This window comes from Neomonachus schauinslandi, chromosome 3, assembly GCF_002201575.2.
Source record: "Neomonachus schauinslandi chromosome 3, ASM220157v2, whole genome shotgun sequence".
NCBI classification, from domain to species: Eukaryota; Metazoa; Chordata; class Mammalia; order Carnivora; family Phocidae; genus Neomonachus; species Neomonachus schauinslandi.
In genome coordinates this window covers 177,691,300-177,717,795 of record NC_058405.1, presented here as the reverse complement: position 1 = coordinate 177,717,795, position 26,496 = coordinate 177,691,300, and the positions used below count along the sequence as shown (strand labels likewise).

The following is a 26,496-nucleotide window of genomic DNA, read 5'->3' as shown; positions in this document are numbered from 1 at the left end:
TTAAAGATTTTATTTATTTGAGAGAGAGAGAATGAGAGAGAGCAAGCACATGAGAGGGGGAAGGGTTAGAGGGAGAAGCAGGCTCCTTGCTGAGCAGGGAGCCCGATGCGGGACTCGATCCAGGGACTCCAGGATCATGACCTGAGCCGAAGGCAGTCGCCCAACCAACTGAGCCACCCAGGCGCCCTACTTTGTGTGTTTTAAAGGAACACATGTTTTGAGGGAAGGAGGAGACCCAGGTACAATGAACTCATTGAACTCAACACCCCAAACAAGCCTTTATTCTCAGTGGGGGGAGAAGATTCTACCACTCAGATGGTCTCCTGGCAGCCCCACGTCCCATCTGAGTTCTGAAGAAGTCAGAGAGGACGAAAGAGTCATTTTGCCTCAATTTATAAGACTCAGAGCTGAAGAAGGCTGTTTTGGGACCCCTCTGGCAGAGGGCTCTCCAAAGGGCAGAATCCATCCGTCCTTGTACGTCCACTCCCCAGTGCCCCGGGTGGGCACTGGATGATACCACCTTGCAGGAAGGACGTGGTTCACCATGTCCCGTGGAATCCGTCTCAGGCATGGACCTGCTGGGCCTGGCGGAGCCGCGGAGGAGATGTCGGTGCCCGGCAGACAGCAGGGAAGGGGGCTAACAGGGTGGGGCCACGGTACTCAGAGCAACACCCGCCTCTCCTAGACCCGCCATGGGGCACTTACTGCCAGGATCGGGGAGCTGCTGAGCCCCGAAGCAGTGGGCAAGACCAAGGCGCCCAAGCTCATGGCCTGGCCAGAGAGCAAGGAATGTAGCCAAGCCATCCTGACACCACCCTGTCTGACAGCAAGGAGGCGCTAGGGAGCTCAGACCCGTTGATGAGCACCTGCCAGGCGCTTTGAAACTCCAGAAATACTTGGTGGGTGGCATTTTGGTTAGGGGTGGGGACAAAATGCAGTTTTGCGGGGGGCGGGGGGTGAAGATTTGGAGTGATCCTGCAGGTGTCAGGGAAATTCACGTGTGATCCATGTCGCTGCTGGGGGCACCCGTCTCCCTGGCTGCGGAAGCTCAGAGTCCTGCTGGCCGTACCTGACGGCTCCCTCCTCTCGCCGCCCATAACCCCCATCACAATATTCCAGAGACTCCTTCTTGGCACAAAGCCCTGCTCCTGCTGTCACCACCCAGAGTTTGAACCTTCATTTCGCCTCTTGCCGGCCACTCTCCCGCCCCCAAACCTTCACTGACCAGTGTCCCGATGGCTGTTTCAATAGCAAATGTTTTCTGATCTTCCCGTGCGTTGCAGATTTCAGGGGACTGAAGTGGGCCCAGGAGTCTGCATTTAACACCCGACCTAATGCTGAGGTAGCAGGGCCCAGATAAAAACCCTGAGAAATACTAGCCTACAGATTGAGAGAGTCCAGCGTGATATGGGTTTGATTAGTCTGTCATTCTAGGGTTTTCGCTCACTGCTTTCCCATTTGAACTTTTCCACTGCAGTCCGATAGGGCTGCTTGCTTTCCCCAAACATGCCCAGTACAATTCAATCCCCTAGGTTTGCATTCCTTTTATGTACCGTACACTTTAACCATCTCTATCAAGATCATATCAGTGCATCGAAGGCTTGGCTCAAAAGCTATTTCCTTTCCAAAATATCTCCTGTATCACCGCAGTTGGAAATAACCTTTCCCTGAACTGAATGTGAAGGCCCTTGCTTAATATCACTCAGAAAGCCCTTCCCTTCTCTTGCCTTTGCTGTGGTCATGTATCTGCATGCTTTTCCCCCGAGTTGATTACAAGACTCTGATCAGCAAGGGCACATTCTCTTGCATCTTGGCATTATCCTCAATGCTTCTACAATAGAGATTCTCAGCAGATACTCAGTTCATAGTGATTAGGAGAATTCAGTGCCTTTCTCTTAACCTGAATATCCATAATAGTTAATACCCATTGTTTCAATACATGGAAGAAAATTTGCTTGCCTTCCTTCCTTCTGTCTTTTTTGTAACTGCAGTTAGTAATTCCCAGACATCTGGTTGGAATGTTCTTCATAAGCTAATTCTGTTCCTCTCCAATGCATCAGGAGACTAGACTCTTAGTCCACAGCCCTAGCATTTGAGGCAAAAATAATCTTAGCCAACATGGCTGCTGGCATAGAGTTTGTTCCTTCTAGCCACATGGTTCGATTTTCTGCCACAAAACGTGATATTGTAATTAAGACATTTAGATATTTTTTTAAGGAAAATACTTGAACCATCTCAAGTGAGCGTTCCAATTTGGGGCTCTAAATTTCTAGTAATAAAGTGATCCTAAGCAGCTTCTAAAAACAAGGTCTCTAATGCTTGAAAATTCAAGAACAACTTTTTATATTACTTTTCTCAAGCTACTGAAATTACAGGAACTGACAAAAATCTCCATCTCAGAACTGCATCTGCTGTTTTGATTTGGGCGCATTCTAAATGAGGAGGTGATTTCTTTGGAACCTCTATCGTTCGGCACAGTACACGGAGCCAGAGAGAAAACAGTTCCCAGGTCTCTGGCAAGGCGAAGACGGGCCATGGGCAGAGGTCAGGGCAGAGGGCACAGGGCAGAGAGCACAGGGCAGAGGTGGGGAGCCAACAGCCAGCCCCGGAACAATGCTGTGCTGAGCAGGTGGACGTGACAGGCGGGGCAGAGAGAAGAGAGGGAAAGGCATGTGTGGTTTAGAGGGAGATGTAAACGGCACAGGAGATCAGGAAAAGGGAATGGTGCCGAAAGCATGGTAAGGAAAGACATGAGGACAAAAATGGCAGAAGAGATATTCCTGACAATGGGGGAAAAAAAAAAGGCTTAAAGCTCACCATAGTACATAATTAGACTGTGAAGTGTACAAAATATTCACCACCTTGACCCAATTATTCCACTCCTAAGAGTTTATTCTACAATAAATAAATAAATAAATAAAACGCTGTTCACAAAGACTTGTGTAGAGGGGTGACTCTCGTTGGGTTAGTTCAGTTCATTCCAATTAAGTTCAAAAAGTAACAGGTGCTCCACAACAACAATCCAGAAACACAAACAAGCAAAAATAGCACAAGGAATGGGGCATGCATCATAATAAGAATCTAGAAAGACATAAATTAGGCATACTATAATAAGATAAAAATATGTAATAATAAATACTTGGTGGGTGGCATTTTGGTTAGGGGTGGGGACAAAATGCAGTTTTGCGGGGGCGAGGGGTGAAGATTTGGAGTGATCCTGCAGGTGTCAGGGACATTTTACATTTGAGAAGATACTTTTCTGGAGCCTTATTTTTTATGGTTTCAAAGTAGCCAAAAGTGAGATAATATTAAGCAGAATACAAACTTTGCATAAAGGATGCTCCTGGTTTTATAGAAACGCATACTTGCATGCATGGGTAAAATACCACAAAGAAATCAACTAAAATGTTAAAAAGCAGTTTTTTTCTGTTTGCATATTACAGGTGATGATTATCTTCTCCATGCTTTGCAGTATTTTGTAAATTTTCTGGTCAACACCTATTATTTTATTATAATAAAAATGTAATCCAGGGCGCCTGGGTGGCTCAGTTGGTTAAGCGACTGCCTTCGGCTCAGGTCATGATCCTGGAGTCCCGGGATCGAGTCCCGCATCTGGCTCCCTGCTCGGCGGGGGGTCTGCTTCTCCCTCTGACCCTCTTCCCTCTCGTGCTCTCTGTCTCTCATTCTCTCTCTCAAATAAATAAATAAAATCTTTAAAAAAAAAATGTAATCCAGGTGAAGAAGTCAGGATGTTAAAATCAGAATGTTTCAAAAGAGATGAAAACAGAAATAATTAACTGCTGCTTATAAATGTTCATATCATGCCAAAAAGGGAAACACCCCCAAGCATCTATATGGTAGTCAACCCACCATCCCTCCAGGATGTAACCACCATTTAAAATAAAGGCACATAAGATCCATAGTCAGGGCTACCTGACCGAGCACATTGTTCAAAATATAATGAACCTTCAATTCCATTTACCATCCCGGGTTTAAAGAAGACTTTTGAAATTATTTGGAAAAAAATCATTACACGAGACTAACATTTTCCAAAGTTAAAATGCAGAACAATGATTTTTGTACCTATGCCCATTTTCAGTTATAAAACTTAGTACTTAGATAAAAGCTTGCGCTTTATTATGTCTCATTACAGAAAACAAAAATAAAGACAGGCAATCTGGAGCGTTCAGGAAAGAATGCTAATCAAGCTAGCCCAAGCATCAGGACAAACTTCAGCGAGTGCGTATAGAAACACATCAAAGAGTGTTTTTATTCTTAGCCAAACAGAAACACTCCTCCCGGTCAACATCTCCAGATATTTCAGCCACAGGCCCCCACCCTGAGAACGGCCAGTGTTTGTCAGTTCTGACCCTACATCCCGATCCTATATGCAGCTTACTGCCACAAATTCACATTCCATTTCCAAACATCTTCACTGAAGAATGCTATTGAGCAGACCAAGACAACGCAAGGTTGGCTAACTAGAAAGAAGGGGGGAGAAGAAACCCATTCATTCAATTGTTAGGAAAGAATGCATTCAGATCTTGGAACTATTTATGCCGAGAACTCTATGATTCTGGCATCTTCCCCTCAGCCAGGTCTCCCGCTGAGAATGTGAAGGGCCCTCTCTGCCCTTGGCTGCCTTCACAGAGCAGGCTGCAGCCAGGAGCAGAGGAAAAGCCAAGACCCACTTCTTTGTACGCGCCCTGAATGCTCTCAATGCGAGCAGACCCTGACGTTAAAACAAACTGGAAAAAAAAAAAAATCTAAACTCCTACAGTTATTCTAGAAAATAACTTGTAGTTATCGATCAATGTTTCCTAGTTAACACACTCTGAATACTTACTCACTTCCATGCTGGCTCACAATTAGTTCAATTTCTGAGAATCATGCAGATGAGATTCAGTAGAAGCCAAATGGCAAGAGGGAGGCAATGCTGTTCATGAATATGAATATGAATGATTACAGAGAGAAACCTACATGTTATGTGATTAGCATATGTATAGGGGAGGAAGAGTGAATGCATAAGTTCAAAAAATATTAATTTCCTATTGAAACGCACCAAAGCTCACAGGAATCAAGCAAAAGCAGGAAGATTTACCTTGCCACATGGTGTGAACGTAAGCGGTCGAACCTCCTGATCTTTGTGGCTCTTTGAGTGGGCACTCTGTCACTGATGCCCCTCCTTGCCACAACTGTCGTCTAAAGCCACCTGATATCCAAGCAGAAATCTAGGACTAAGGATCACTAGGCATGGAAATCTATGGTCATAAAGAGAAAGCTTTGAAAAGGACTTTTTGAAAACTCATCAAGCTCAGGAGTAACTACAGAGGTAGAAGAAAATATGCCACCTTTCACCTTCTGCAATTTTGAAATAAATGCTCACTTTCTAAGTGAGCACATTTAAACCTTCATTAGGAATTACATTGAACTTTTGTAACAGAAAATGGTTTTCGGTAAGTGTGTTAAGAAAAATGACATAAAACTTGGACATGAGGCAAAAAAAACTTCGTTTCAATGTCATATGGGGGAAAAGGCCACCCAAGGATTATAGAAGGGATAGTACTCTGTTCACTGTTTACTACTGATTAGATAGAGGTCTCAGGCTTCATAACGTGACAGGCTAGTTGATAGATTTTTCTTTGGTAGAGATGCAAACAATTTCTGTCCAGTGGAAATGATAACCCCAAACTGATTACAGTTTGTTGCCCTATAAGACAGTAACCAATTTTGTATATAACCCCGCAGTCTCAAAGTAATATTTCTTTATTAAATTATCTATAAATACTTAGTTCTACTAACTAGGCTATTCTATTAATGAAGGCTATGAAGGCTATTTCCTTCATTAATTAATCGGTTGAATAAAATCTTTGACACATTTTTTGTTTGGCCAAGAGTTAGGATTTTACCATTTAAAATGATACCCTAGCAAGTAAATAATTATTTCAATGTTTGGTCATTTGACTAATTATCTTGGATGACTGAATATGTATATTCCATAAAACGATCACCACTGTTAACCTTGTTTTACTGTGTATATCTCTTTAAATGGCACCGCTTTGCTAAACAAGTAAAAAAGGCAGGTGTTATGTTTCTTAATGTGATGATATAATAAGATACTACTCCATGCTTTTTACAATATCAATATTAGCTAAATAGATACTTAGGTATATATTTCTAAATTTTAGTCCATATGCGGCATGATTTAGGAAACAATCACTTGCTTGTCTTGGCTTCACAGAATCTAACAAGTCCAAACAGGAGATCTTCACGAAGCAGACAAAATTCCCCCACCCATAATTCGCATTAATATGCACAGCTCTAACCATAATGAATCACAAGGCTTGGCAGGTCAACGGGCTTATGATAGGAGATCAAACAAGCTTTGAGACAGGTTAGAACATCATTTTTGACAACTGCTAAGCAGCCTGTTAGAATGACAAGTATAGGGGAGGGCAATCTGCTAGAAAACACAAAAGGCACTGTCAAACATTTAAGCGATGTTTCTCCAGTCTGGGTGGGCAGAGGGGCCTCTGAGCAACAAGAGAACAGAAGAAAGTCATGTTCAATGTAATGTAATTGAACAGGTCCATGCAGGTTGAAATTTAATTGGCACTGTCCCCATATTTACTGGGATATTGTAGGTAGGCCGTTTCGGTGCCTTTTCAAATTGTATCTTGCATTAGAATCTGCTAGGAGGCTTCTTAAAAGGCACATTCTGATTCAGTGGGTCTGGGTGGGGCCTGAGAGTCTGCATTTCTAACCAGCTCCCAGGGGATGCTGAGGCTGCTGGTCAGGGGACAATCTCACCTTGCTAAACCCCTGAGGCCGACGTGGGCTTTTCATAGTGAATATGGCAGGTCATAGCTGCTGGAGGGCTTCTTTGAAACACACACAAAGGACTAAAACTTCTGGATTATAGGAGTACCATACTTGAAAGTGATAGTACAGCTTTTGAAAAGTCCTAAGGTGATACGCTGATGTAGAAACTCTTGTGTACAAAGAGGTACAAGAGAAAGATCTGAGAATTCTTTGTTGGCCTAGTAACAGGGGTGCTCACATTCATAGGAAAAGAAAATCTGTCCCAGCCCTTTGCCACTGACCTTAGGAAACGCTGGCTTGAACCCTCGAGTCCTGGCTCCCTGTGCAAACACAGATCTTCTGGAGGGCATAGTCGGCGGCCCTTATGTCACAGTAGGAACTAGAGATTAGGAGACTGGGAAAATACCAGTCTTGCTTTGCGGACTGTCCTGGTGATGTCAGATATGGCCCTGCGGTGTCCATGATGAGGCTGCACGATCCCAACTACAGGATTTTCACTTCCTTGTCACTAAGTGTGTGCCAAGTGAGAAGGCAGCAAAGCCAATGCAACTTTATTACAAGCGAGAGCCAGGATACGATGAGGCAGAAGATTGTGGTACATGGGCGACCCTCTGTTTTCACAAGTGCGGGTAGAGCTTGGGGTATGGTGTGGAAAGCAAACTGTGCCATCAATCTATGCACATGAAATAATTTTATGGAGGTTTCCAGGTTTTTTGTTTGTTTGTTTTTTTAAGAACCAAGTCAATTGCCACACTTACGGGAAGACTTGTGTGCATTAAAAATATGATACATGAAGTATTTACTTCCTTTCCCAAGTGAGCATGTTTTAAGGAACATTCCCACAGACATATATAAACACAGACCTCAGGGGTGTTTCGAGATCAAAATTAAATTCTGGAGCTTATAGTGATTTTCAGAGGACAGGATGCAAGGCAGCTCCTCGACCCCTCTCTATCTGTCCGCTGTGCCCCAGTTGGGTCCGTCAGATCAGCAGCAGGACAGACTTGGGTAATAAAACCAATTCTCAGGCAGTTTTATGGCTGCAATGGATAAACAGTTCCTTTGCCCTTTGTGGCTGGAGAAACACTGCTGTTGCTTCCTGCAAGCGTTGTGGTCCAGCCCAACTCAACTCTTCGTGGTGGACTTCTCATTTTGAAACAGCACCACAGAGAAGGGATGGATGGATAGTAATTTTGTTGAGAATTTGCTTCCCTTTTTCAATCAGGTTTGGGCAGTAGGATTACAGCAACTATGAGGGATTTTGCTAATCAATGGTTTGCCAATTTGATTGATTCTCAAAGCCCTTTGAAACTCATGTATTTGTGTGATTGCCAAAATCCATATTGTGTTGTTTCTAAAAAAAAAAAAAAAAAAAAAGGACATTTCAGGGGAATACTAAGAAATGCAAGTACCCAGTCCAAGAGGAGTTATTGTTCTATTGTTCATGACAGTCCAGTCTCAAATCTTCCTTGTAGGAAATCCTCATGTAAATAATAATAGAGCTCAAATATTTATTAATTCATCCATTCAATAGCCATCATGTTCTTTTATTTTCAACTGGCTATTACATACCAAGAAATATAGGAGGATAGAGGAAGAGGAAGATGCAGTCTCTGTCCATTAAACAAAAATAGTTTTACTGTTTTTGTCAAAAACAAGACAGGCTCACTATTACAAGTGCATTGCCGAGGCCTCTGTCCGTAACCACCTCCTGACACACATAATTTCACAACTAATGGCGCCATACTCTATGAGCTGTTCCATAGAGTTCCAAAGCTTTTTTTCATTGACAATATGTCATCCACATCTTTTCATGATTACAGAACTGTATTACTTTAATGGCTATAGAACATTCCACTCTATGGAAATACTATACTTAACTAGATCTGATTGATGGACATTTAGTATATTCACATTGTTTGCTTTTAAATGCATTAATAACATCCTGGAGGGGTAGTACAGAATGGTAATTAAAAGCATGAATTCTGAAGTCAGACTGCTTGATTTTCAATCTCAGTCCAATCTCTTACCAGCTATAGAACCCTGGTCAGGTTACTTGACCTCTCTATGCTTCCTCTGTAAGCCTGGGATAACAATGGCACCTCTCTTGTAGAGTTGCTATGAGGTAGTCAGCTGCCTTATGAGGTAGTTAATGCATGCAAAGCATTTAGAATGGTGCCCAGCAGATCACTTTATAAATGTTTGCTGGGGTACCTGCATGGCTCAGTCGTTAAGCGTCTGCCTTCGGCTCAGGTCACGATCCCAGAGTCCTGGGATCGAGCCCTGCATCGGGCTCCCTGCTCCATGGGAAGCCTGCTTCTCCCTCTCCCACTCCCCCTGCTTGTGTTCCCTCTCTCGCTGTGTCTCTCTGTGTCAAATAAATAAATAAAATCTTTAAAAAAAAATAAACGCTGTTATTTTCATTTTTACACTTGTGAAATTATATGCTTTAGGAGCAAACTCCTAGAATTGGGCTAGAAGCCCAGAAGACTAAGAATGTACACTTCAGACATCCATATATTCTGCAAAATGTCCTCCAAAAAGCCTAATCTGATGGATTATCCACATCTCTAAAAATAGTCATCCTTGCTTGGCAGATATGAGATCTGGAAACTGTTACCTGACCAAGCTGGCTACACTGATTTAGTGCACACTGTGGGCAAGTAGAAATGGCAAGAATCCAGTTCAGGGACACTGAAGGAAAGGACACAAAGAATTCTATACCTAGCAAAAATATCCTCCAAAAAACAAAGTGAAACAAAGCCATTTCCAAAAGAAACAAAAACTGAGAGAACTCATTACCAGCATAAACATGCTAAAAGAAACACTAAATAGACAATTTAAGCAGAAAGAATGAGATGCCACATGGACGAACAGAACTGTAGGAAGGAATGAAGAACAAAAGAAAGAATAAATACATGGACGAACCTAAATATACATTCACTATAAAACAATAAAAATAAGTTCTTGTGGGCTTTAAATATATGTAGAATTGAATTTCATTTAATGACTCACTCCTCCCAGGGAGTGGTAAAGGTACTAGTTTGCATTTGACTCTCATAAATCAAGGATGCATGTTGTAATCTCTTGCGTAACCACTAAAAGAACTGTAAAGATTTTCTAACAAGCCCATAGAGAGTTACAATACTTGTAAAACCAGGAGAGTTACAATACTTGACCAAAGTTGGAGGACTTTTACCACCTGACATCAAGACTTACTACAAAGCTACAGTAAAGAAGGAGGTGGTATTGGCATGAAGACAAACCGACACAAGAGAGTAGAGTGTATATACATAGGGAATGTCAACAGTCATTTGATTTATGACAAAATTGATGCTTCAGGAAATGGAGAAAGGACAATCCTTACAAATGGCGCTGAGCATATTGGGTATTCCTATAGAACACAGATGGATCAAAAATCAATTCCAAGTAGACTGCGGATCTAAATAAGAAAAGCAAAATAATAAATCTTCTCAAGAGAATATCTTTAAGACCGTGTGATAGGCAAAAGTATCTTAAACAGGACACAAAAAGTTGTAAACATAAGTTTGATCATCGGGCTATGTTAAAATTAAGAACATCTCTTTACCTAAAATTACCACTAATAGAGCAAAAAAAGGCAAGCCACAGGGTGGGAAAAGAAATTTGCAATACTGTACATATATCCAACTAGTGACTCACCAATACAGATGAGCAACCCAGGGGAAAAAAAAAAAAGTCAAAAGACAAATAGGCACCCCACAAAGGAGGATACATAAATGGCTAATAAACATATGAAAAGGGGCTGTCATGATTCATCAGAGAAATCAAAATAAAAGCACAATGAGCTACTATTACACACCCCCTCACACGACTACAATGAAAATGGCTGACATCAGGAGGGAGGGCAGAGATGCGGAGAACTGGAAATCTCATATACCACCGATAGGAGTGGAAATCGTCATAATTCTTCAGAAGACACAACAGTGTATCCTAAAGCTGAGCCTACCTTATGACCTAGCAATTTTACTTCTACATTTATACTCGATAGCTAAATGTACGTACTCGCACTAACAGCCACGTCAAAGGAAGTTCAGAATAGCATCATTTACAATAGCCTCAAGCTGGAAACAATCCCAAATATCCATCGGTGACAAGACGGATAAAGTGTGATATAGTCGTACATTCTAATACTATCCAGCAATGAACATTAATGAACTAAAGCTACATGCAACAACATGGGTGAATATCACAAAGAAAATAGTAAGTGAAAGGAGCCCAAGACAGAAGAATGCCTAGTGTATAATTCCATTTACCAGGAGTTCCACTAAGAGATGGGGTCAGAGATCTGGGGAGGGGGTACCTGGAAGGGGTGCGGTGTAGAGGACGTGGGGGGCACTTCTGAGGTACCGGTAATGCTCTATGTACCGTGACCTGGATGGTGGTTACCTGGGGGCTGCTTACTTATCTCTCCCTCTCTTCTACGTACCACGTACACACCTATATCCAGGCACCAGGTTCTCCATGAAATTCTCAAGTCCGTTAGGAACTACAGAACCTTCTTCCTCATCCCTGGCTGCATCATCATCCTATTTATTAAAAGAAACGTGTGAGGTACTGAGTGGCCTGTCTTCAGACACCCTTCCTTCTGTCCTAAGAACTGGGCCCTCAGGGAGCCTCAGCTTCATGCTGCTGATGCCCACTCCACGGTCCCTTCTCCCACAGCAAGACGCCTGCCACATTCGACTCTGGGAGTTCGAGAAGCTCGAAACAGAGCAGCCAAACTCACACGGTATTTACTTTGGCAGTGACACTTCTAGCCCATTGTTCACGAGTTTATTCTTTCAGGCAGAGGGAAATAATGTTGAACACATATCAGACGATGTGAGCCAGCCTCCTCCTATGGTGAATGCAGTATGCAGACTAACAGATGAATCTTGTCAAATCCAACTCGATAAAGCACAAAGAAATAAAAGAGAAAATGCCGATTTGTGAACAGATTACAGATGATTATGCATACCACTCAGTTTTTACCGTGCCACTTACTATCAGGCACTCTGGTGGGAATTTCGGAGAATATGAAGGTGAGGAAAGTAAGATTCTTAGCCTCAAGAGCCTAACAGTCAAAGGGTGACTACAACCCACCACATGCCTGAACCATAGTTTGCTCTTACTGCTAATCAAGTGGTCTTCACACATCCAAATGCACAGTCACCTAAGAGACTTTGAATGAAAATCTCTCAAGCGTCCTTACATCTACTGAAATAGAAATATTTGTCGGTGAGTTAAAAGAAAGAAAGAAAGGTCAGGAAATTCACACTCTTGCCTTTTCTGTTGGCAAAACAGGTTTCCCTGGGAGACCCACTTCTTGGAAATTACCGTGAGCAGAGTTTTTCAGAGTCTGCTTAGAAGAAACTAGATGACAATGGGAACAAGGATCCCAAAGCCTGATGGAAATGGTCAGCTGGTCCCCTGTGTCCATTCCCACCTCCCGCTGAACTGGGGACATGGAGAAGTTAAAGACGCCGTTCCCGCTGCTCCTCCGGAAGGCAGGTCCCCCCATCCAGGCGCAGTCGGGGAAGCCGCCTTCCTCTGCTTCCTCTGTGTCCTGGTGAAGTCCCAGCAACGTGAATTGCAGCAGCTTGTCTAAGGATTCCGGTGTCTGTCACCGGCTCCTAGCTTTCTAGAGGCATCTGTGGCCGTGGTTACAGCGGCTGGACTCAGCCCAGCATCCGTTCATGCGGTTGGTGAGTGTGAGGGGCGGGGATCACGAGGGTGGGGGGCATTGGCCCTTAGGCTCCTGGCGGCCAGCAGCAGCCATGGGCTCTCTCTGCCTGTCAAGCCCTTCCCGCAGTCTGTGAGGACCGCATTCCCCGTGTTTCAATTCCCTTTGCTAAAATACCTAGAGTTGATTCTATTTTTTCCCTCCAATCTAGAGTCCTAGGTTGTGTTTTTGTTTTTAATAAAATTCTATTGTTTAATTGGCATTTACTAAGCGCCCATCAATAGATGTCAGGACGGAGGCAGTCCAGAAACCTACAAAGTGGCAAAAATAAATCATAAATCAATTTGAGATCAGAAATTTTCTCAGCAGTAATTGAGAGCTGGCCAGAGGCACACCTATAATGCATTTTAAAGTAAGCACTTAGAATTTCCTTCACGGTAGGGGCGCCCGGGTGGCTCAGCCGATGAGGTGTCTGCCTTCGGCCCAGGTCATGATTCCGGGGTCCTGGGATGGAGTCCCACGTTGGGCTCGTTTCTCAGCAGGGAGCCTGCTTCTCCCTCTCCCACTCCCCCTGCTTGTGCGCTCTCTCTCTCTCTCTCTCTGGCAAATAAATAAATTAAAAAAAAAAAAAAAGAATTTCCTTCACTGTATAAAATGGGATAGAGCCTTGGGTGGGTGAGCCACGTTACACTGGTTTTACTTTAAATGTTTAAGAACCTCGGGAGACTCTTGTGTATCGGGGTCAGGAGGAGCAGAAGGCCTGGCACAAACTGCTTCCAGGATTTTTTTTATTCTTACCAGAGAATCTCATGAGACAACTGTTCCATGGAACTTTGTGCAAAATGCAACAGAGGGGAGTACCCTGCTTTTTTCACCTGATACATTTTAACAGATTTCCGAGTTCTAGAACTTCTTTAAAAAATTGGAGTCTCTTCAGCTTTTATTCCTCTACGAGTTATATTTCTCTCCCTCTCTCCCCCTAGTCTGCCTTTCTCTCATATTTCGGAGCATAATTAAATCTTTAAATTTACATCTACTAAAATTCACCTCTTTCAGTTCACGGTTCTGAGTTCTGACACACGCCCAGGTTGAGAGAACCACCACAAGCTTTGGGACACGGAACAATGGCGTCGTCCGCCAGACTCCTTCATGCCTCTCCTTTCCAGACAAGCCCTCCCACATCCCCAACTCCTGGCAACCACTGATCTTTTGTCCCTCACTATAGTTTTGCCTTTTCCAGATGTCATAGAAATTAATCATACAATACACAGCCTTTTGAGTCTGGCTTCTCTCAGTGAGCATAATGCACATGAGAAGCAACCGCTAAGAGTTTGCTCCACATTACTGCGGAGTGTAATCCATCCTGTGGAGGTTTGCTTATCCATTCACCGGCTGAAGGGTATCTATCTGGGTTGTTTCCAGAGTTTAGAGATTATGAATAACTGCTTTATCAATAAATACTTAATTACATAATGTTAAATAACTGAATGTTGTTCCAGGTCTTGATGGATAGTTTAATTGGGCAATCCCTTATTGTTGCACATTTAAGTTATTGTTCATGCTGCACTATCTTTATTTTTATTAAATTTTTTAAAAAAGATTTTATTTATTTGAGAGGGAGAGAGAGATAGCAAGAGAGAGCATGGGTGGGGGCGGGGGAGAGGGAGAAGCAGACTCCCCACTGAGCAGGGAGCCCGATGCGGGGCTCGATCCCTGAGATCATGACCTGAGCCCTATGGCAGACGCTTAACTGACTGAGCCACCCAGGTGCCCAATGCTGCACTATTTTTAAAGAACATACAACCAATATGTTCAATGATTCTTTAGGATAAATACTTGGAAAAGGCATGCATCACACATTTTACTGTTTTTGATACATATTACATCAAAAGGTCCCCTTATGAGAATATCCCTTTACTCAACTCCTTATCAATGATTGATTTTATTTTTCACCACTGTCACAAGCAAAAATTTTAAAACGGCATCTCACTTTTACCTGTCCTTCATGACTTCTATTACATCCCTGTAAATACAGGTAAGATTGATTCCTTATGCTTACTGGACATTTTAATTTTTTTCTTTTGGGAATTGCCTGTTCTTGTTATTGCCTGCTCTTGATTCCTTATAATAATTGTCTATCATTTATTACATTTATGTTTTTAACGATGACTTTTTAAAAAAGATTTTATTTATTTATTTGTCAGAGAGAGAGCACAAGCAGGGGGAGTGGCAGACAGAGGGAGAAGCAGGCTCCTTAGGATCCCGATGCGGGACTCGATCCTAGGACTCTGGGATCACGACTTGAGCCAAAGGCAGATGCTTAACTGACTGAGCCACCCAGGCGTCCCTTAATGATGACTTTTGATTTTTTTTATAAACAGAAGTGAAAAAAGGTATGTAGTCAGCTCTTCTAACTTTTCTTTGTGGATTCTTACATTTCACATCATGCCTTTTTCTATTTTAAGCCTCCATAAATATTCATTAATGTTTTCTTTCTAATTTTTCCAGTTTTTGAGGTAGCGTGACGAGTAGAAGAGGCTTCCTGCCTGAGTCCAAGTCACCTCACCTTGAGCACACTGGATTTGCTTCTGCCTCTGCAGCTCTGACCTACTGATATTAAATGTGTAGGATTCTTCCTTTCTACATCTGTCATCTGAAGGTGAATAATTTATTGAACTAAATTTTTTTTTCTTATGACTGAATTTGATTTAAAAATAGGCTCCATTCTCAGGTTTCAGTGGTTAGTTGAGGATCATAGCAGATCATTCCACCTCTTCTTCCCTTTGGCCCACTGGTAGGACAAACCAGTAATGATGTAGAAAGTTGCAACAACAATAAAGTGCACTGGCAAGTGCATGCCAATATTTTCTGGAATGTCATAGCAGAAGTGAGCATTATGGGAGAAATCTGTATATATATTTTCCCAAGGGGCCAAAGAATCTCTTTAAAAAATCCTGTATAGAGGGGCACCTATTTCTTTACCTTGAAATAGTGGCTCCTTCAGTTAAGCGTCTGCCTTCGGCTCAGGTCATGATCTCAGGGTCCTGGGATCGAGCCCCGCATCAGGCTCCCTGCTTAGCAGGAGTCTGCTTCTCCCTCTCCTTCTCCCTCTCCCTCTGCCTGCTTATGCACTCTCTCTCTCTCTCAAATAAATAAATGAAATCTTTAAAAAAATCATGTAAATAAATGGGAAGGTCTGATTCATTTTACAAAAGTTGATCACACAGATTTTGAAGACAGCGCATTTTCTGTTAAGAGAGGCATACGATTATAAGCTTATAGAAACACTTCACCCTTCAATGAAACTGTAGCACACTATATCATCCCAAAGGCAAGTACCTAATAAAAGAAACAGGTGGAGACTGGGCTTCTGTGGAAGGTTTAATCCAATCTCTTGCTCTTACATTACGAGTAACTGGAACTCACCTAAAACACAAGTATAACCCCGTGGGGCTAGATCTCAATGCTGTGCTCCATCCCTGGATGTGGTTGTTTTTATTTATTTGGCAAAAGTGAAGGCGTTCTCAACACAATCTAGACTTTAAGCATTTATCCAAGCTCCCTTTTCAGCAATCCGGGATTTAAGGACACTTCTGGGAGGTTGTCACTGACCTGTTTTCCCCATGGCCACCGTGCCTGGCTGACTCCACCTCAATGGACCATCTCACAGCTGCTGGCCTCATCCACTTGGCTTGGCTGCCCAGCCATTAGCCTTGGAGAGTCGGGCTAATTGTCAGTTAATTGTCACACGCCCTCAGGTCTGACAACCTACAACACTGGAACAGCTTCTGAGGCCAACCAGTTTCTACTGCAGCAGGAAGGATGGACGAGGCTTCTGGTCTGAGACCAACTGGCCCCATACTAGTCTGTGCCTGCCTGCTGCGGCCCTTTACATTTTGGCTCACTGCCCACGAGGGACCTCTGGCCTCTGCACGATTCTAGTGCGTGGACCACCTTCTGTCTTTGCCAATCTTCGGCGGGCTGCATTCAAGGCTCAGGGCTCAGTCTGGCTCCACTCCTGGATTCGGAGCACTTCGGGCTAGCCTGCTCACCTCCCACTTGCAGGACAGACAGAAAACTGAGCCCCAACTGTGGCTTTTTGGACAGTGTAGAGAAAGCAGATGAAAAATTAATTTACCTACTTTTATTGTTAGGAATACATACCACAAGCAACTCTTGCTGGAAATGCCCTAACTTCAGTTTGATTAATATAGAAGCATATAACATCTTCAGTTTCCCTTTATATCATCCTAACAAACGGCTGTCGGCACTTCTCCTATGGTGGTTAACAAATAATGATTTATTTCATCTTAAAAAAACACAACAACAACAACTTTTAAAACAACAGAGGATGAATGTTCTACCATGAGTCCTTATTACCTATGAAACCAGAAATAATTCTCTATTTTAATAAAAGAATAAAAATATGTCTCTCCAAGGTAAAGAAAAACCAATGTGCATAATAACGGAGTGCTCAGAAACACAACCAAATTCCCTTTTTATCTCAGTAACTAACTTACCCTATAACAGAAAGTAAGGCTTGGTTGGGTAGAATTCATATTACAATTAGCTTTTTTTCCATATTAAGAAGGGGAGTTTGAAGTAAGGTTTTTTTTTTTAAAGTAGTTTCAAAGAACTTGGAAAAAAAAGAAAACACGCCAAGACTGCTCTAGTCCAAAGCCAGAACAGAGTTTTGTATGGGCTGCAGATAATTTAATATTTGAGAAGCCTTTTCAATGTTCTCCAACTGCAATCAAAACTAAAGCAATAGTTAGGGGACAAAAATAAATGAGTAAGCAAATAAAACCCAATATCTATATAATTATCCACAGATCAAACAATTTAGGGACAATAAAATAGAACGGCATTTCAGCTAATTCAAATTCAAAATAATGGGACAACCATTCACTAATCTAGCAACAACAATTCCGGCTAATTTTACCGTTAACATATTGGGGATAATTGCCTTATCAGTCAAAAGACTTAAAATCAATTCTGTACAAGTTGATTAATCTCAGGCACCAAAAACTGAGCATGAAACCTTCTTGATTGGCTCTAATCCTCCTTTCCCCACATAAACAAGCATAATGCCCAGTTTCTGAGTCCTTGGAAGAGCAAGAAAACGAAATAATGTCAATGTAGAAAGGATATCACTAGGGCTTTGTCTCCCCTTTTCTTCTGACAACAGACCCATTTCATTTTGGAGAACAGCTCCTCCCACAGGCCAACCCTAATCCCAACCCTAACCATCACTGCCCATCACGGCCCCTGCTCACCCAGGCTGGCTCCCACCCCGCAGGACCAATCGCCGTCCTCGGCACCCTCCCAGAGCGTTTGGTGCAGCAATGGGCTCACTGTCCAGGTCAGGCCATTAGACACTTTCCTGAAATTCTCTCTACTACAATCCTTTCAGGAACAAAACAGAATTTAAGCCCAGAGCTCCTTGGATCTAGCTCAGAGAGAAGGCAGCCCAAGAGCACGGATCCACCATGTGAAGAGATGTACAGAGAAGCTTAAGGATGAGTGGGGAGACTTCCAGCAAAGATCTAGACTGCAAGTCCCGTTCTCCCAATGGCGACCTGCCCTCTGCCCTTCCTACAGCGTGGCTATAAAAACCAATACATTTTCCTTTAAGCTTAAGTGAGTTTGAGTTGGTGTCTGTTATTTGCACTCTAGGAGTCCTGACCTGTGCAGACGGTAACTTCTTAGGTTTGGGAATTCTGGGTTGTCTTTCTACTCCTTGTTCTCGGGGCACTGCCTTTGTAGCCCACAGGGGTGACTCCTGGGGTCTTGTTTCTGCTCTGGGACCTGCTCCTCTTCCTGAGCCTCACTGGTCCAAGGGTGGCACACAGGGCAATCAAGGTTTCACCTCTGGAAATTAAGGTTTTGATCTGAGAGAGAGGTTGTGGGGTTCTTCAAACAGTAGTTCTCCAGAGGGACAGGAAGGCATTCTCGGAGACACTGTGGTTCTGGGTCTTTCAGAGGTTTTGTTGCTCAGCCCCATCCATACTGAGTTCCATGAGCTGCCCCAGGCCTTCCAAGACATTCTACCCTGTCTTTCTTCCTTCCCCACCACTCCCCTTCAGCTGACTGCAATTGGTTTCCTCTTCAAACCAAGAGAACATGAAATTATACACAAAAAATTGTTTCTGTAAATCATTGGTGAGGACACTTTTCACTATGGGAAATGTAAGACTTCAATAAAAATCAGTTGAGCAATAATGAACTTTTTACCTTGAACAACAAGCCTAGAGGCAGTGTGGCCCCAGGCGTGGTGGATCAGCCCCTCAAGGATGTCATCAGGGCCGCCATGTTTTATTTCCGTGTTTTGCCATGAACGGGACTGACTGCTCTCAAAGGTCAGTTCCCCTGGAATCCCCAGATGGCTGCCACTCACAGTTGGGTCTACCTGGGTCATCCTTCACATCCAGCAGGAGATGGAGACACTCCTAATATCCTGGCGGTGGTGTGAGAGCCGCTCTAAGAAATTTTTAAGAGTCAGAACTAATTCAGCTTGGTGACTGCCTGGCTGAGGACTATGGGAAGGGAGGAGCTAGGGTGGGGCCCAACTTTTCTTGCTGAGGCATCTTGGTGGATGAAGACACCCTTCTCTGAGGTGCAGCCAGAGCTGGTTTGGCAGGACAGGGACCCCACGTGTGGGTTCTCTGCCTCCTCAGGCTTCACTGAGGCCTGCCCAGGAGTCAGCTCGGGGCCTGTCCTCAAAGCCTTGACCTTGACAAGCAAACCACTCACCTCTGACATGGAGTGATTTCTCAAGGGGTGAGATAAGTAAATTTCTGTTCTTCTTGAATTGCTTCTGCTTCGTGGGCAGAGAACCATTTGCATGAAGCAGGCAGCCCCCTGAATGACATACGAGCTGTTTGTGTCCTTGCTGTGCGCCATTAGAGAATTCATGCTATGGACGTGGTGGGTGTCTACACAGCATCCATCTTCACCTGCCTGCCACCTTCCTGCTCCAGTTTGGTTCAGGCACAGGTTCGTGGCCAGTTCTAAAGGATAATTCGTCTAATCAGGCTCTCAACCCTGGCTGCACATAGAAATCTACAGAGGATCTTTGAACAAATACCAATGCTTAGGATGTGTGTGTGTGTGTGTGCATGCGTGTGTGATTTCCACTCTTCAGCTATTGCGAATAATGCCGCTGGTATGAATGTGGGTGTCCAAATACCCCCAGGGATATTTTTACAAAGCTTTCCATGGGATGAGAATACACAGTCAGGGTTGAGAACCATTAGCTCATGGCAGTCCCTGGCAACCGCAAGGGGTCTGGGGGAGAGGCATGCCCCCTTAGTCGGCCTGATCAAGCTGCTCCAGGCTAATTATCAGCAGCTCATACCTCTGTCACCATCAACACTCAGAGACCCAGAAGGGTGAGGTAGGTTTTTTTTTACTTCCATATCTCAATGATCGAGCTCCCAGCCTGGCACCCTGCAGCAAACTACTGAGCTGCTGTTGAAGGAAGAAGACTTCCAATCCATTATTTAACTGGATCTTACTGTTAAAACCAACTGCCCCCTTCAGTTACTAGAAATTATGTGCCATCGAACCCTGGGCCGTGCGTCTGGCTCCACTCGGGCCTGGGCCTGAGTCAGGGTCTCAGACCTTTATAAAACAAAATTGCATTTATGGAAGGAGCCCTGGGGGGGGGGGGGATGGGGGCACAGGGTAGGGGTGGAAGTTGCTACAGCTTCGCTCCAGTTTCTTCTGGGACAGATGCTCTGAAAGGAGCTGCTGTGCCCATTCCCTGCAGCTGAATGAGAGGCTTAAGTAATCTTCCCCACAAATACCTGCTTCCTTATCCCCATAACCCACTTGAAAAAGAAAAGCCAGACACGAAGCTGTGTTTTTCTTGAGGTGGGTTTTCTGTGCTCTCTACTCACGTCTGCAGCCCCACGTCCTCGTGTTTACACTGCTTTTCATGTTGACCTGAATTCTCACGATCTTTTTTTTTTTATGACAGCCTATGGAAATTTTAAAAAGTAGCCCCAGATAAAAGAAATGCCAAAACACCCACGAGACTTCTGCCTGGTTCCATTTTTAAGTCTGTGGACGTATTTGGAGAGAACCTCTTTCTAATGTGAAGCAGTAGTGTGGCAAATTGAGAATGCTCTCCTCTCCATTCCCCTGTGGGCTCAGAAGCCAGATGCACCGGGTGACGGGACGGGGACAGCAAGGACGCATCTTGGGAGGGAGAGGAGCCAGGCCCCTAACTGCTCCTGCAGAATCTTCCAGATCTGGTCAGGCCGGGGTGAGGATGGGGCAAGAGAAGCAGCAGCGGGCAAATTCAGGGGCAGAGCTGGACTTCATTTGAAATGTGGATTTTTTTTTAAAGATTTTATGTATTTATTTGACAGAGAGAAAGAGAGAGAGCACAAGCAAGGGGAGCAGCAGAGGGAGAGGGAGAAGCAGGCTCCCCGCTGAGCAGGGAGCCCGATGTGGGGCCCGATCCCAGGACCCTGGTCATGACCTGAGCTGAAGGCAGATGCTTAACCGACTGAACCACCCAGGCGCCCCGGATGTTTGGTTTAACATGAAAACTTTTCACATTCATTCTGATTTAAGTACTACATTAAAATCATTTACCTTGGTTGCGGGGCTGTCTGGCACGCCATTTTGTGCCTTACTTCCCTCACTGAGGCCCAGTCCTGATTCCATTGGCTCTTGGCTCCCCCTTGCTTTTCTTTGAGTTAGGGTGTGCATTTTCATGAGGGAAGCAAGATGTCTCTCTCTGAGTCTCGTGTAGCCATAAGCTTGTTTTCTCTGGGCTTACTTCCTCCCAGGCCTTTGCCTCTGCTCATTCTGACAAGCTCTCTCGTTACCCGTTCACCTCTGCTGCTTCTGCCCTTCCCAACCCTCCGCGCCACCCTTCTTGCAACTGCCAACACCAGGTACCGGGAGGAGAAACAAGAGGGCGGCCTTTCCCTCAGAGGTCTTTTGCTAACAGTTTTTGAGCTTCATATGGAGAGTACCACAAATAGCAAGGGCCCATTCCTTTTTAGAGACATCTTTCTTTTCTTTTTTTTTTTTTTTTTAAAGATTTTATTTATTTATTTGAGACAGAGAGAATGAGATACAGAGAGCATGAGAGGGAGGAGGGTCAGAGGGAGAAGCAGACTCCCCGCCGAGCAGGGAGCCCGATGCGGGACTCGATCCAGGGACTCCAGGATCATGACCTGAGCCGAAGGCAGTCGCTTAACCAACTGAGCCACCCAGGCGCCCCTTTCTTTTCTTTTTTTAAAGATTTATTTATTTATTTGAGAGAGCGAGAGACTACATGAGAGGGGGGAGGGTTAGAGGGAGAAGCAGGCTCCTCGCCGAGCAGGGAGCCCGATGCGGGACTCGATCCCGGGACTCCAGGATCCCTGAGCCGAAGGCAGTCGCTTAACCAACTGAGCCACCCAGGCGCCCTAGAGACATCTTTCTTAGGCCAGTTATGATGATCAGTAGGCCCTGTGGTAAACCATGGCCAGCCTTGTGCTCTGGAACCTCAAGGCAGCTGGCTAATACACCAGGAAATAGAGCTCTGAGGTGATTTTAACTGTGCTAACCATAGCAGCCCTGGAAATTCTGAATATGGTAAAAGGGTAGCCGAACCTTTAAATGCAGGCGGGTCTCTCTGTGCCCACCACGGCCCCCAGCCCAGAACAGTACAGAAGGAAGCGAACCCATGATTCTGGGCTCTTTTGACCCAGTGGGACCCTTTCTCTAAAAGGGCAGCTGAGATCCTTAAAAATCCAGGCCTGTGTGAGGGCCTAAGTGGAGAACCCTATCCACCCGCTCGCCTCCTTGACCCTGGGTGTTTTCCCTGCACTGCTTCTGCATCATCAGTAAACCAACATGAACCTAAATGACTGAGCCTCTGTTGCCATTCTAGCCAATCTTCCAAGTCATGAGGGTCTAGCCCAGCTGAGCCTCCTTGATATTATCTTAATGATTCATTATTATTATTATTATTATTATTATGCAGGGGCCACAAAATAATAATTACTTGCCTCATGGGCCTGATGGGAAATATAATTACACATGCAAACAGCTGTAGACGTAATACAGTGTGAAGAACACACTGATATGTCGGCCGCAGCGTTATTGGGACAGTCACCTGAAGACCTGACTGCAGGACTTACCAGCACCGTGTGCATCCCGGTGTAGAGTCTGCTGAGACACACCAAGGTGGAAAACACCACAGCCATCAGCAGTCCCAAAGCAAAGGGATACTGTGTGGGGAGAAGAGAAAACAAGGCAATGAGATCATGCTCACACTTTGACACAGTGGGAGGAAAGGGTTCCCACCCAACGACTGCTAGCCTCGACCTCAGTTTCCCCAGAGCGGCAGTCTGATGGTCTCAAACCACTTGAAAAGTGGGAAAAAGAGCAAAAAGAAGGGGAAGATGCCTACAACATCGTTGGAACTCGGCTTAAGGCCTCATGACCACAGACATGGTGCGGATAGTTTTCGTGAAGTAAATCATTCTTTATTTCGACCTATTCTTAGCCCAACATGTATGCAGTGTAGAGTATGGAGGGGCAAGGTAGATGGATAGCCCCATCACCCGGAAGCGCAACTGACGACTTCCTCTTTGAGCACTGGGTGGTAAAGCTTGGCAACCACTGGCTTCCTAAGGAAGCCCAGCCAGGCTAAGAACGGGCACCTTTACGTACAGATGTTGAGGCAAAAATCCAGACTTTACTACATCTCAACATTTGCTGGTGGTAACTACAGCAACCAGAGGAATCTGGCTACTGCTGAGTCCTGTAAGGAGCATAGGGGTATTCTGCTTATAAATGAAGACGTAGAGACATAATCCATGTGCTTTAAGCACTAACACCTGTGGTGTCCCATGGTGAAAAGAATAAAGACGACAGAGAGCTGTCTACATTGTGTGAAGCACTTTAGAGTCACCCCCTCCTCGCATCTTGACACAACCCTATGAAGTGGGTTCTGTCATTAGCTCCATTCCACAGCTGAGGAAACCCTTAACCTAGATAATCAGTTACGTCGCTATTAAACTTTAGCACACAGACGCTTTCCCATCCATCATCCCATTTGATCCTCACAACAGGAGCTGGCCCCACAGAGGCCAAACGACCTGCCCAAGGTCACACAGTCCGTAAAGGGTAAGAGTCAGAACCAGAAGCCCCCTCTTCTGAATCCAAGACCAGCATGTTCTTTCTGATGCAAGATGGGAGTACAATTATACATGGTCGTAGGTCTTTTCTTAACATTTATCATTAACCGCATCTTGGATTTTAATTTAGGAAAAAGTGTTAAAAATGAATGAGTTAATGCTTTCAGAAATTAGAGTCTGGGCATTAGCCTGCACACACAGTCATATAAATAAGCCATATTTAGAACTGTTTACAGCAAATAACCCAAATAGCTAAATATATTTATCATTAAAAATTGAGTAACAGCTCAGGCTGAAAACTGCTGCATCATATGAGCTGAAAAGAGTTTTTTGAGAAGGACCAGGAGACCTTGAAATGAGTCTATAAACAGTGGTTGTTGCTGTGTTCTTGCAGTCAGCTGCTACTTGGGGCTTTTTTCCTGCACAGTGCCTCTCTGGATGCTGAGAGCAGCCGATGGGGGCTGGCCTTGGGCCGCCCGTGTCCTTCTGGGGCAGATGCCCTGCGTACGACATAGCTCCTAAGTCTGCATTAAGTGAACTCATACAGTACTGGAGATCTCAGAAATTTCTGATCTTGGCATGACACGTAAGGAAGTTACGATAGATTATACTATACCTAGTTGGACATACTCCTTAGACCCATCCCTTTCCCATCCAGGAAACTGAGGTCTGACCCCCAGGTGACCAGGCAGAAGACCATAGAGGTAGAGCCAGGACCCAACACTAATCTTGTCCTTGTCCAGCCACATCAGGCGGACTCCCCTAGTTCTGCACAACCTGGAGCACAGAATGTGCTCCCGTGTTTTGAGGGTGAAGGGACAAAGCGAAACAGTACTGTCTTTTACATACAAGACGGTTAAGTTTAATGAAATCTGAATTGTCCGGAGAGTAAAAGGTACAATTTATTAAATGAAACACAAACTTGGAGCAAAACTTCTCAGGCAAAAAAAACTTCACTGCAGTATTAGTGTAACTTGTAAAAGGTCTGACTGTAACTGGCATCTAAGCAGATTATTAATTAAGTGACATTCTTCTATTTGCAACATTTATCAACCTGCTGTCCCTTAGAGTACTCTAGAAAACATGGAGCCATTATTTCTAGTGGTTGAGCCCCAACCAGGGGCAGAGGCCTCCTTGGGAGCCAACGTGGGGCCCAGACTCTTTCCTGCCCGGGCCCTGGGGAGTCTAGCAGGAGGAGTTATCTGGGGGAATCATCTCAGTCCTGGAGGACCAATGATGAGGATCCTAAGCTCCTCCCATCTGCTGCAAACAAGAAGATGAGAGAATCGATAATGTGCGGTCTAGTCAGGCAGCTCAGGGTGACGATGCTCTGCTGGGGAGACTCCACACCCTGGTTCCTGGGGCAGTCCATGTTGTCTCGTGGTGGGGGTATTGTTCCTGGGGATATCACTTTTACTATGAGGCACGGCCTCATTTGGACGCTAAGCCATATGTCACTTTCTCTATGAAGAAATTGTCACTGACGACTCAATACATTTCGATCCCCCGTAGTCTTCATTTCATAAACCTCAAAGTCCCTCAAAAAGGAAAATTCTGAAGCAAAACCTCTCTTTGCTGCCTCACTGCGTGGATGAGGTTACGTGGGAGGAAGAGGAGTCAGGCCTCACCTGGTATCTGTCCATGGTAGAGATGAGGAGGGTGAAGGATATGACTGTGGCTGCCATGGCGTGGGTGGACGGCATTCCGTACTCATCAATCACCCTTTTCTCCAGCTTTACCACAGGAGGGGAGAGAGGACGAGGCCACTTCAAGATGTCCTTGGCCACCTGGCCAATATACATCACCAACTGCAAAACCAAAGGACTGAGGTGAGTCCGACCAAACAAGTAAAACCCCTAGATGGTGTGAATTTATTTTGGGGTTCCCAGTCTGTTGGCTGAAATCACCATCCTCTCTGACCCAGCTACTAGCTGGGAAAGTCTTGTAGGATGCTATTTTAGTCAGACCTTTTGAATTCCAGAAGACCACTGGGCCAGTAAGACATGACATTAACACATCTTTTTTTCTTTTTTTTTGAGATTTATTTTAGAGAGAGAGAGAGTGCAGATGTTGGGGGGGGCGGGGTGGTAGGGCCGAGGGAGAGAATCTTGAGCAGACTCCGAGCTGAGCGTGGAGCCCGAGGTGGAGCTCGATCCCACGACCCTGAGATCACGACCCCAGGTAAGACCAAGAGTCAGACGCTTAACCGACTGCACCACCCAGGTGCCCTGACATTAACACATATCTAAATTTTAGTGATATACTTAACAAGCATTTCTTACTTCGTATGCATGCCAGGTACTGTTCTAAGAGCTTTACAAATATTCATTCACTTAATCCAGTAACACCAGAGAATGCAGATCCATTTTATGGAGGAACAACCACTGTATATAGTAAGTGGAGGACCAGATTCGAAACCAGGGAGTTTTGCTTCAAAATCTGTAGCTGACGCCTACCATGGTAATACCTCAAAACCCAGGACAGTTCTCAAATCAGAGTCTTCGTTTTCAAGTTTTAACCAGAAAAGTGCCTGTTCTTACAGAAGTTCTGCTTAAAAAAGTTTTGAATGCCACTGTTATTCCTGACGCATGTAGGTAACATACTGGATAAAATTTAATTTCTTCCAGTCATCAGGAGTAAATGGTATCAGTAAAATAAATGGCATGAGTATTTTCAACCCTAAAATAAAGACAACTCAATCTACAGTTTTTTCAAATGATTTTTCATGATGGCATGAACGAAAAAACTGCCCCCCCCCCTTCTTTTTTTTAGAACACAAGATAGAAATCAGAATTTGGCTTCTGTATCCTTCAGAGATGAACA

At 44.4% G+C, this 26,496-nt stretch overlaps 1 protein-coding gene across 1 annotated transcript in view; it reads right to left on the bottom strand.

The window, feature by feature from the left end:
• SGPP2 (sphingosine-1-phosphate phosphatase 2) overlaps nucleotides 1–26,496 on the bottom strand; it is a 110,927-nt gene that overhangs the window by 7,785 nt on the left and 76,646 nt on the right. The window contains exons 3-4 of the mRNA XM_021703291.2: nucleotides 25,302–25,481; nucleotides 22,672–22,761 (exon numbers count right to left, since the gene is read on the bottom strand). Coding sequence (XP_021558966.1) covers nucleotides 22,672–22,761; nucleotides 25,302–25,481 — 270 coding nt within the window. The remainder of the gene's footprint in view (nucleotides 1–22,671; nucleotides 22,762–25,301; nucleotides 25,482–26,496) is intronic.